The sequence below is a fragment of the Leucoraja erinacea genome, chromosome 37 (genome assembly GCF_028641065.1).
Source record: "Leucoraja erinacea ecotype New England chromosome 37, Leri_hhj_1, whole genome shotgun sequence".
Taxonomy (NCBI): domain Eukaryota; kingdom Metazoa; phylum Chordata; class Chondrichthyes; order Rajiformes; family Rajidae; genus Leucoraja; species Leucoraja erinaceus.
The window spans coordinates 12557361-12570523 of NC_073413.1; the positions used below are offsets into that span (position 1 = coordinate 12557361).

Here is a 13163-nt window from a genome sequence, read left to right on the forward strand (position 1 = left end):
TTGGCCAGTGCTGGGCAAGTTGGGGTGAAGGGCCTCTATCCTAATGAGTTTTAAATGGGACATTAAAGCTCACTGAATAGCCGCATGGCTCTAAACCCTCCGACTACTCGCCAAGTAATCTTGTGGCTGCGTACAGGTGGCTCTGCTATAACACGATCATTACACTCCGATGCAGCCTTGTGTCACACAAAAGCCCGTTATAATGACAACTGTGTCCATGGGGAAGGGATGCGACAGGGAGTTTCAGACTCACAATACCAAAGTGACTTTGCCTCGCTGTTTATCCTTTTGCTCAATATTCCAGCGACTACAATCTCTCGTCTCCATTTCATACTTTAGATTCCCTCTTAATGATGTACTCTAATTTTTAATGTTTTAATGTCACCGAATAGTTAATTAAAACATACACTTTCCTTCCAGCTCCTGGCAATTGTCAGCCCAAATAGTTTTCAGTCGAGTACCTGTTCAGCCAGTTGATCAAGTTCACCACTGTTGGCAGCAGGGACCACGGCAAACTGAGCTGACAATTTTTGGCAATTGAAATCAGTGAAAGGAAAGTCCTCGCCACAGACATCACTAAATCTTTCCGTGGAACATTCATGAGCAGCTGCCTACAACCGCAGTTCAGTCTTGGCTGAAAGCCACGCTGTGGACCATTCTTACCTTGAGACCGGATGGTGCCAGAGTAACGGCAGGAACGCGGGGCAAGACTTCAGTCCCATTTACGTTGCTGGCATCGTTGAGGGAAGATCTCTTCTTTTCTGCTTAATTTGAAAGGAAACGGAATTGACCACAAGGAATATTTCAAGAGCAAGATAAACGACTTTCAGATTAAGTCCCACTCCACATATTACCGTGTGTATTCCATGAGTTTCATGTCAATAAGGAGTTTCATTGCAATCGTCTCTAAATGACAACAAACTCATACTGTTCTAATTGGCATCCTCAATCTCAAACTGTCATTTGGATCCAATCGTGGAACAAAGAGAATGGAAGTGGCAGATGCGCGGGCACTGTTAGAAAATAGCCGTGGGAGTAGGCCATTCACCCTTCAAGCCAGCACCGCCATTCAAAATGATCATGGCTGATCATCCTAAATCAATACCCCGTTCCTGCCTACTGCCCATAGCCCTTGATTCCATTGGCCCTAAAAGCTAAATCTAATTCTCTCTTGAAAACATCCAGTGAATTGGCTTCCACTGCCTTCCGTGGCAGAGAATTCCACAGATTCACAACTCTGGGTGAAAAGGTTTTTCCTCATCTCAGTCCGAAATGGCCTCCCCCTTATTCTTAAACTGATGTCAGAGCCCATGCATGGGCACTCATCCAAAGCAATATTTCAACTTTCATAAGGTGCATAACTGTGTTTCTAACCCATATCTTTATTCGGTTAGGTTTAGTGTATTGTCACGTGTAACGAGGTACAGTGAAAAGCTTTTGTTTCGTGCTAACTAGTCAGCAGAAAGACAATACATGATTAGAATCATAGTGTACAGATATACAATAAGGGAATAACTTTTAGTGCAAGATAAAGCCAGTAAAGTCCGAGGGTCCCCGATGAGGTAGATTGTAGATAGAAAACAGAAACACAAGACGTTTAAACTATCCTATTTACCGGTTTCACATTCAGAGTCAGAATCGGAAACATCTTCAGTCTCCGAACTGGAACTGCTGGATTCTTCTTTCTTGCTTTCATCCAATGACAACGTCTCCAAGGTTTTGCGTTCCTTTGACAGGTCCTGCACAGAAATCTTTTCCCTGCTACTCATCCGGCAGACTGAACTCCTGATGGAACAAAGACGAAGGATCAAAACAAAAATATAAAACCCTCCGCTGGAATCTTACTCAGTGAAAACACACATCAATGTGTGTAACATGACACACGTGTGTAACGTGACATTCACATTGTGTCGCTAATGCTCAATCCAATACGCTTGTACATTTAGCTGGACTGCTCAGTATGTGGCACTCTGACCTCAAACAGCAAGGCCCGGATTGGTGTCCGGCATACACATGGCACAACCACGTCACAAGAAACCCAGCCTATCCAAGCACTCCCTATAGCTCACACCCTCTAGTCTTGGCAACATCCTCGTAAATTTTCTCTGAACCCTTTCCAGCTTGACAACATCTTTCCTATAACAGTGGTGAATCTCTGGAACTCTCTGCCACAGAGGGTAGTTGAGGCCAGTTCATTGGCTATATTTAAGTGGGAGTTAGATGTGGCCCTTGTGGCTAAAGGGATCAGGGGGTATGGAGAGAAGGCAGGTATGGGATACCGAGTTGGATGATCAGCCATGATCATATTGAATGGCGGTGCAGGCTCGAAGGGCCGAATGGCCTACTCCTGCACCTAATTTCAATGTTTCTATGTAACATGGTGCTCAGAACTGAACACAATACTCTAAATGAGGCCTCACCAGCGTCTTGTACAACTGCAACATGACTCCCAACTTCTAGACTCTGACTGATGATAACAAATTGTCTTTACAGCTCAGCTCTGCAGCCCTGACGGTGCCAGCTTCTGCTTGGGTAGTTTGACAGTTGGCAGCCTGCCACACCTCTCCTAGGCTGTACTTTGTGTCTATCAGCCTTCGAGTGGACGGTAAGGTTTATGATAACAATCTCACTCGCATCAGTGTAGCGGGTCAAGGTGAGGGGGAAGTGGGCGGGGAGCTGGAGGATTACCCTCCACTGACCGATTCAGAAGCAAGTCTCCCCTTGCCCCATCTCCACTGGATTAACTATCTTGGCATTGATAACAAAGCAAACCTTTGTACAGAAATTGTTTAATGATTTACCATTCACAGAGCTACAGAAATATACAAGCTCTTCGGCTCAAAGTGTCCATGCTGACCACTTTAATAACCGAGTTTGGCCCATTTGATTGTGTTTTGTCTATGCCCCTTGGACGGCACGGTGTTATTGCCTTACAGCGCCAGGGACCCGGATTCCATCCTGACTACGGGCGCTGTCTGTACGGAGTTTGTACATTCTCCCCGTGATCGCGTGGGATTTCTCCGAGATTTTCGGTTTCCTCTCACACTCCAAAGACTTCCAGGTTTGATGGTTAACTGGTTTGGTGTAAGTGTAAATTGTCCTTAGTGTGTGCAGGATAGTGTTAACGTGCGGGGATCGCTGGTCGGCATGGACTCGGTGGGCCGAAGGGCCTGTTTCTGCGTTGCATCTTGAAACTAAACTAACTCTCCCTATCCAGGCACAATCTAATTATCTTTGAAATATTATTGTACCACATTTACCACTTCCTCTGGAAGGTCATTCCACATACCAAATACTCTTTGTGAAGAAATTGTCCCTCTGACCCCTTAAATCCTTCCCCTCTCGCCTCAAACCTATGTCCTCTCGTTCTGTTCTTCTCTACCCATGGAAGCGACTGTGACTATTCATTTTACCTAGACCTCTCAAGATTTTGTTTAGCTCCATCAGGTCTTCTCTCAGCTCCTACACTGCATGGAGAAGAGTGTAGGAAAGAATTGCAGATGCTGGTTTAAAGCGAAGATAGACACAAAATGCTGGAGTAACTTGGTGGAACAGGCTATCTTCAGTGTAATCAGTGTAATCCAGCATCTGCTGTTCCTTCCTACACACTCATCAAGTTAAGAACAGTGCAAATACATCAGCAATGTTCAAACTGTTGCACTGCAGAATTACAATTACAAACCAAGTCTGCATTTGGTTCAGAGATCGCTTACTTTCTTGGCTTGGTTGACGGTTGCTGCGGCTGTGTGGATGTTTCGATGATGGCACGCTTCATCTTTTCTTCTTTCTCAGTCCTCAGCTGTGATAACACAAGAACACAGAGAGCGGGTGAAACCCGATGGTCCAGCATCACTCAGAGCACGGGAACAAAATCATTGCTACTAGTGCTTCCTGCACAAGACCTGTGGTTCTACATTTCATCCTGATTCAGGTTGTCACTTTAGCAGAGCAGAATAACACGTACAGCCACCATCATTAACGACTGGTGATGGGGGACTCCACTGAGCAACCAACACCAAGCCTAGATATTGACAGAGGCTGATATAAACATTTGATCCAACCTGGCATTATGGGGTTAAAAAAGGACAATCTCAGTGGTACACTTGTCATACGATTTAAAATCTAATTTTAAGTATATGTTATATGATTTAAAAGATATTTATGGGCATTAAAAATATGAAAATAAATACGCCCCACAAAACAGAGAGATTTCTGAGAAGGTATTTGTCAGCTTTTGGTGACAGGTGATCTTGAGAAACTGATACATTACAAATGGACAAAGGTCACTAATAATATAGGCAATATCCTGACAAACCTCGTGTTTGTGCACACAGACACAGGTGACGAAATACTTACATCGTCCTGTTTCTTCTGCAGGTCCTCCAGTAAACTCAAAATATCTTCATCTGCAACATCAAACGGTGTCTGACCCTGCAACAAAAACTCAGCTGTTACACCAACACACAATGGCTTCCAGCAGTCCTACCCACTCCCTGGTCTCCCCCCCCCCCCCCCCCCCTGTCTAGGGATGCTCTTCAATCCAACGTGTCAGATTATTAATGTTTAATGTTTTATGTGTCATTCCTAACTGTCATTGTATGTCGTTGTCACTTGCGGGCGGAGCACAGAGGCAAATTCCTTGTATGTGAATACTTGGCCAATAAACTTATTAATTCATTCATTCATCTCATGGTCTCTGGTGGCCCTCCCAACTCCGTGCTTCACTCACTTTCTAAGCATGAGATATTATTGGCTGCACCCATCAACATATTGAGATTTGAGAACATACAATCAAATATCTTCTTCACACTTTGCAGATAAGGTACAAAGTTTTAAAGCATCCTAAACTTAGATAACTAAAACAGATTAGTAAAATACTTTGTGGCTGCACATCTTTTGTACCTTTGAGACAATGTCTACAGATACTTCCAGCACTACGGTACTAATGGTGAATGTACTAATGGTGTCTAAGTTGAAGGCAGTGGAGGCCAATTCACTGAATGGTTTCAAGAGAGAGTTAGATTTAACTCTTTGGGCTAACGGAATCAAGGGATATTGGGAGAAAGCAGGAACGGGGTACTGATATTAGATGATCTGCCATGATGATATTGAATGGTGGTGCTGGCTCAAAGGGCTGAATGGCCTACTCCTGCACCTATTTTCTATGAAATAAATCTCATTGCAAGAGTGAAAGGAGATGGTACTGAAGAGGCGTGTGAGGAACTGCAGATGCTGGTTTAAACCGAAGATAGACACAAAAAGCTGTAGTTGTCTAGAGGAATTGCTTTAAAACCTTGTTTCTTTTGGCTAGATGCTCTGGAAGCTTAAATTAATATGCTGCAGATGAAAGAAACCCACGTACCGAGTTATTAACGGCTTCCATGTCACAGAAGTGCTCGACGAGGAGCTTGCAAGAATCCTCCATGCCCCAGTGTGCAGCGGCATGCAGTGGTGTCCAGCCATCCTTGTCCCGTGCAGCCACACTGAAGCCAGCCTGGAGGAGCAGCCTGCAAGTCAACGCCACTGGTTAACACCGAGAGGCAATGGCCACTCACTTCCACTGGTCGACTAATATTATTACAGGCGACGACAACTAATCCAAACTCAACCCGGAGCAAGAAAGAAAGTGATGAAAGACGATCCTGATCCCCACCCATAAAGGTTGCCCACCCACCGGGCTGATACTGAGCTAATTAAAGGGTTAACAATTAACTCCATTCCCCCAGTTCCCCACACCCACTATTAAAACACTTGATGATACAAAATGCCAAAATCTCCGTTGATGATACACAGGACTCTCCCATTCTGTGTTTTTCGGGTACTTTGGCAGCACAGGTGCAGCTAGGCGAGTGGATACCCGACGACAACAATTCTCAGGCCGCAGATGTCCACAGATAGTTCCACAGGCGGGCAGCATGCTTCATTTGCGCAGGGCGAGGGTAGTTTCAGTGCAAGAATCTGCTCCCTTTGAATGCCTCCATCACTGAGCTAAAGGAATGGATCTATACAAGATACAGAATGGCTCACTGGACCTGATCTTACAGTCTCTATGCTCAATGTTACTTTCAGCTAAAATAAGCATGGAGTAATTAAGGACGTCCACCCTCCCTTCCATGCCAACAAAGGGGCGAGGCCAAAGCTGATACCCCAGCTCGTGAGCTGCCCGAATGAGCCGGTTACACATAGTAGCAGAGACACTGTACAGGTGGGGTTGATACTGGCCTCATCACTTCTATGTAGCCTTTGGCCGCAGCAACGTGGAGAGCGTTGGCACCAGTTTTCGGGTGAGATATGTCTTCAATCTTGCCGCTATTTAGCCACTGCCGGGCATGTTGCAGCAACAAGTCCTCTTCTTCACGCCTCGCCGATTCCACATCGATCCCTGCCGAGATATACGGAGCACTTTCTGTACAAGCAGCTTTACCACACGACAATATTACAATCTCCCACAACAATACAAGTGTGTCCCCCTGCCCACTGAACATAATCAGGGGGAGGGAATCTCCAACACACCAACAGCAGTTGGAGAGGAAAGCTTGCCATCACCATCTCAAGGACAGCAATGCTACCTCCCCCACAGATCATTCACACAACCCGATCAACTCAGTGTTGGTTGTTGGCCTGTCCACAGGAAGTGTGTAAGAAGGAACTGCAGATGCTGGTTTAAACCAAAGATAGACATAAAACGCTGGAGTAACTCAGCAGGACAGGCAGCATCTCTGGAGAGAAGGAATGGGCGACATTTCTGGTCGAGATCCTTCTTCAGTCTGAAGAAACGCCACCCATTCCTACTCTCCAGAGATGCTGCCTGTCCCTCTGAGTTACTCCAGCATTTTGTGTCTATCTTCATTGCGCAGTAAGAGCTCCCAAGTGATTTGTAGATGCGACCTGAAAGACTAGACAGGGGCTTCATTCAACGCTTCACACCATGTAAGACATCTTCAGAGTGCACTGCTTCTGGGAGTATCGGCACCTTAACCCAAAGTTTTCCAACCCAAGAGATACGATAGAATTTTATTTATCCCAGGAGAGAAAATGATTTGACACCAGTTATAAAACACACAAAATACATGAAATTAAAGTGATGAATGGAAAGGCTTGGGGGATGTGCAAAGATTTGGGCGGGGGGGGGGAGAAGGGGAAGTCAGTCTCAGTCTACCCCACGACAGAAGGGAGAGGAGTTGTACAGTTTGATAGCCACAGGGAAGAAGGATCTCTTGTGGCGTTCTGTGCTGCATCTTGGTGGGACCAGCCTGTTGCTGAAGGTGCTCCTCAGGTTGACCAGTGTGTCATGGAGGGGAGGGGTTGAGCCGCATTGTCCAGGATGCTCCGCAGTTTGTGGAGCATCCTCCCCTCCAAGATCACCCCCATGTATCCAACAGATGAGTGGTGACTGGCACAAATACACCAGCAATGTACACACTGCCACCTCAGTCATGGCAGCCCAGCTCTAGTACGTACCCTGCTTAGTAATCTCAGCCTGCAGTAGGTTCTCCATGTAGTTCTCCTCCGCAAGGTCAATTGGCAACTGGCCATCGCTGTTCACTGCAGCAATGCTGGCCGCATGGTTGATTAAACATCTGCAAAGCATTACAAAATGAGATCAGAAACAGCATTGAGAGACATCGTTATTGAGAAGGAGAGATAATGGAGATGTTGGACAGTCAGGCTTTCAACAGGTCAGAGGTTAAAATAAATATAAAGGAAGAAATGATTCAGCGAGACAAAAACCACAATGTAAAACATGTGGGAATGAGTTATACAGCAGTGTTGCAGGCCCTTCAGCCCAACTTGTCCATGCTGATCATGCCGTGTCACAATTGCCTGCACTGCCTTTATGAAGGAGGGTCTCGACCAGAAACGTCACCCATTCCTTCTCTCCAGAGCTGCTGCCTGACCCGCTGAGTTACTCCAGCACTTTGTGTCTACCTTCATTATATCCTTACTGTTTACTCAGTAATATTGTAATATCTTTTGACTATCCTCAATTAGGCCTTCATGTCTTGTTCATTAGTTTGATAACCAAGTCAGAATGCATGGTCATGTATACACCTGTAATGGACACTTGTGGAACCACCGAGTATTAAGGTATAATTCAATTTGTGTAGGAAGGAATTGCAGATGCTGGTTTAAATCGAAGATACACAAAAAGCTGTGTGTATAACTCTACTGAAGAAGGGTCTCAACCCGAAACGTCACCTATTCCTTCTCTCCAGAGATGCTGTCTGACCCACTGAGCTACTCAAGCAATTTATGTCATTTTTTGTATCTCTACTGAAGAGTGTGCATTCCTTATTGGCCAAATGCAAAACTCCCTTGTAGATTTTGCACTGTTTTGACAAGGATACCCAAAGATGATCAGTCTCTCCATATTGCTTATCCAAGAGAAGATGGAGTGGAGCAGGAAGTAAGAGAGACCAAACCGTATATATGAAAACATGCAGGAAGGAACTGCAGATGCTAGTTTAAACAGAAGATAAGTTGCACTAACTCAGCGGGACAGGCAGCATTTCTGGAGAGAAGGAATGGAAGACGTGTCTCTCAGTCTGAAGAAGGGTCTCGACCCGAAACGTCACCCATTCCTGCTTTCCAGAGGTGCTCCCTGTCCCGCTGCGTTACTCCAGCTTTTTATATCTGAAGACTTTCAGGTGCGACAAAAGCCGGACAAACAGACCCAAGAACAGTTTATTTCCCTGGGACATCAGAACTCTAAATTCCTCAAATATCCACACGACATGAGAGATGCTGTCATCCATTCCACCACTCTACACACACGGACCCCCGTACTGACGGCACTCTACACGGACCCCCGTACTGATGACACTCTACACACACGGACCCCCGTACTGATGGCACTCTACACACACGGACCCCGTACTGATGGCACTCTACACACACGGACCCCGTACTGATGGCACTCTACACACACGGACCCCCGTACTGATGGCACTCTACACACACGGCCCCCGTACTGATGGCACTCTACACACACGGACCCCCGTACTGACAGCACTCTACACACACGGACCCCCGTACTGACAGCACTCTACACACACGGACCCCGTACTGATGACACTCTACACACACGGACCCCCGTACTGATGGCACTCTACACACACGGACCCCCGTACTGATGGCACTCTACACACACGGACCCCGTACTGATGGCACTCTACACACACGGACCCCCGTACTGACAGCACTCTACACACACGGACCCCCGTACTGATGGCACTCTACACGGACCCCCGTACTGATGGCACTCTACACACACGGACCCCCGTACTGATGGCACTCTACACACACGGACCCCCGTACTGATGGCACTCTACACACACGGACCCCCGTACTGATGGCACTCTACACACACGGACCCCGTACTGATGGCACTCTACACACACACAGACCCCGTACTGACAGCACTCTACACACACGGACCCCGTACTGATGGCACTCTACACACACAGACCCCGTACTGACAGCACTCTACACTCTACTGACAGCACACACGGACCCCCGTACTGATGACACTCTACACACACTGCCTTTCGTTGTCTCTGTACTGTACACTGACAATGACAATTAAAGTTGAATCTGAATCTGACACGGACACTCTACACACACGGACCCCCGTACTGACAGCACTCTACACACACAGACCCCCGTACTGACAGCACTCTAAACACACACACAGGGACCCCCGTACTGACAGCACTCTACACACACAGACCCCCGTACTGACAGCACTCTAAACACACACACAGGGACCCCCGTACTGACAGCACTCTACACACAGGGACCCCCGTACTGACAGCACTCTACACACACAGATCCCTGTACTGACGGTTGTGACAGTTTTATTTACACGCCCACAATCACCCCATGCAAGACACTGAACCATTCACTGATCAGCAGCATTCATCAGCGAGTCTCGCTCAGCACCATTTTAGTTTGAAGAATATAACATGTTATTTAAAGCTGGAGGATCAGATCACAGAATAGCTCGTGATATTCTGCCTCTGTCCCTTCAAAGGCCAAAGACATTATTGCTGTCTCTCCTCAAAATATAGGCTTTCTAATGCGTAAAGGTCGAATAAAGGTCAGACTGATATACAACTTTAAGCAAAAGGTCCTGAAGTTAATTAGAAGCCACTCGTTGGTGAACTAGTCTGCTTGATCATTGGAATGAGGTCACTCACATTTCCAGTATTAGACTTCCCTTTCCCTGTGGCTGGTTATGCAAACGCCTTGCATCCAGGATATCAGATGAACAGGGTCACCGAGATCCCCACACGTTCTGGCCACAGTACCACATACCTGAATATGGAGAGGAGCTACAAATAGGAGCAGGTAGACAAAAATGCTGGAGAAACTCAGCGGGTGAGGCAGCATTTATGGAGCGAAGGAATAGGTGACGTTTCGGGCCGAAATGAGAATCTGATGAGAAGATGAAGGGTCTCGACCCGAAACGTCACCTATTCCTCCGCTCCATAGATGCTGCTTCACCTGCTGAGTTTCTCCAGCATTTTTGTCTACCTTCGATTTTTTCAGCATCTGCAGTTCTTCCTTATACAAAAAGAAGCAACTATGTTTGACGAAATCAGCAATTGCTCCAACCTCACCGGGTATCAGAAAACACTCCTACATAAAAGCAAACAAGAATTTGACAAGAATGATCCCAGGAATGAGTAGGTTAGCCTATGATGAGCATTTGTCAGCATTGGGCCTGTTCTAGCTGAAGTTTAGAAGAATGAGAGGGGACCTCATGGAAACATACAGAGTAGTGAAAGGCTTGAATAGAGTGGATGTGGAGAGAATGTTTCCACTCGTGGAAGAGTCCAGGACTAGAGGTCACAGCATAATGATGCTGGTCTACACCACCCATTGTGTGAATAACCTAAAAATCCTGGCATAATTTCATAAATGGAGAGGATGTTTCCATTAGTGGGAGTCTATGACTAGAGGTCATAGCCGCAGAATTAAAGGACGTTCATTTAGCAAGGAGATGAGGAGGAATTTCGTTAGTCAGAAGGTGGAGAATCTGTGGAATTCTTTGCCACAGGTGGCGGTGTAGGCCAAGTCAGTGGATATATTTAAGGCAGAGATAGATAGATTCTTGATTAGTGCAAGAGGTTATGGGGAGAAGGTAGGGAAAAGGGGTTGGGAGGGAGAGATAGATCAGCCATGATTGAATGGCGGAGTAGACTTGATGGGCCGAATGGCCTAATTCTACTCCCATCACTTATGACATGACCAAACCCAGAAAGCACCATAAAACTGCAAGGAGGCCACAACGTATTCAATGTCTTCCCATCAGCCATATCCTGACCTCAATTTGGTTCTCTTGATGGCCACCAATGAAGAAGGGTCTCAACCCAAAACATCACCATTCCCTCTCTCCAGAGATGCTGCCAGCCCATCAGAGTTTCTCCAGCATTTTGTGTCTATGTTGGATTTAAACCAGCATCTGCAGTTCCTTCCCACACAGTGAACCTACCCTTTCCCAGGAGCTTCAGTAACAATAACAGCACTCTGCAAATCACCCAAGAGGCAACTCCAGTTCACAATTAATACAAGTGATTGATCACAGTATAGACGGCAAAAATACAAAATATCTATGCTGTTTCATTAGTGGCATGTTTTACAACATTACAATGAATTAATATTCTGATGTTTTTGTGTTTTAAGCCTTAGGTTGCTGAGCAGAGTTAAATAAAATAATGCACCATATAACAGGTATTGAGCCATACAGAGATCAGTATATGAAGATCAGATGGAATCACATCAATAACAGTTTCCGAAGCTGAACTTTAAGAAATGGGAACATACTGGAGAGAAACTGCATTTACAATCCTTCATTCAGAGCACTTCCTGTTCACAACAGCTTGCATTTACATTCCTTTCAGCAAATTCCACACGTTTTATAGCCCTTGAAGACTTCAGACCCTAAGAGATGGATCTTTATAAGACCATGACTTGATTCCTTGAAACACTGCAATGGATGTAACCAGCAGGAATGAGCACCATCTGTACTGGTTCTGCAAGTCACAGGAATGGAGATGAATCTTGGCTAACAAATTGCAAAGCTACTCTTCCAGAAAAGTGTTAATCATGTATTGTCTTTCTGCTGACTGGTTAGCACGCAACAAAAGCTTTTCACAGTACCTCGGTACACGTGTACAATAAACTAAACTGAACTAATAAAACTGTAGTTTAGTTTAGAGACACATCGTGGAAACAGGCCCTTCGGCTCACTGAGTCCACACCGACCAGCAATCCCTGTACTCGAGCACTATCCTACACACTAGGGTCACTTTACCACTTTTACAGAAGCCAATTAACCTACGTACCTGTATGCCTTTCGAGTACGGGAGGCAACCAAAGCACCTGGAGAAAACCCACGTGGTCACAGGGAGAACGTACAAACTCTGTACAGACAGTACCTGTAGTTAGGATTTTGAACCCGGGTCTCTGGCGCTGTGAGGCAGCAACTCCACCACTGCTCCATCGTGCCGCACTTGATCTTTTTAACTGAAGCCTGACATTCTGTGTCAGCTCTATGGTGCTGTACAGAATTATGCACCTTTGGATTGTCATGTGAATCGACTGCCTTTCATTACCACCAGCTGCAGCTAACAGCTGTAGTAAGCATGCCCAGGGAGTGTTAGAATCCCAACATCTGTAGTAAGCATGCCCAGGTAGTGTTAGAATCCCAACAGCTGTAGTAGTAAGCTTGCCCAGGTAGTGTTAGAATCCCAACATCTGTAGTAAGCTTGCCCAGGTAGTGTTAGAATCCCAACAGCTGTAGTAAGCATGCCCAGGTAGTGTTAGAATCCCAACATCTGTAGTAAGCTTGCCCAGGTAATGTTAGAATCCCAACAGCTGTAGGAAGCATGCCCAGGTAGTGTTAGAATCCCAACATCTGTAGTAAGCTTTCCCAGGGAGTGTTCTGGAGACAATGGCCACTAGGTGAGACCAGAAGTGAGGGACAAAGATGAATGAAGGAGCTGGGTTTCATTTGCTCAATGCTGGTCACAGTGTTATGGTCAACAACAATGTTGTCACAGTGTATGTTGTGTGTAAACTACACTGATCTCTTTGACAAAAGATGAAGAGAGAGATGTGCCTGACTATCACTGTAGGAGCTTCAGGCATCACCTGGA

At 45.9% G+C, this 13163-nt stretch overlaps 1 protein-coding gene across 1 annotated transcript in view; it reads right to left on the reverse strand.

Annotated features, from left to right (window-relative positions):
* LOC129713999 (protein phosphatase 1 regulatory subunit 12C-like) overlaps positions 1-13163 on the reverse strand; it is a 46512-nt gene that overhangs the window by 27020 nt on the left and 6329 nt on the right. The window contains 7 exon segments of the mRNA XM_055663454.1: positions 664-761; positions 1616-1785; positions 3714-3799; positions 4357-4431; positions 5363-5507; positions 6223-6382; positions 7462-7580. Coding sequence (XP_055519429.1) covers positions 664-761; positions 1616-1785; positions 3714-3799; positions 4357-4431; positions 5363-5507; positions 6223-6382; positions 7462-7580 — 853 coding nt within the window.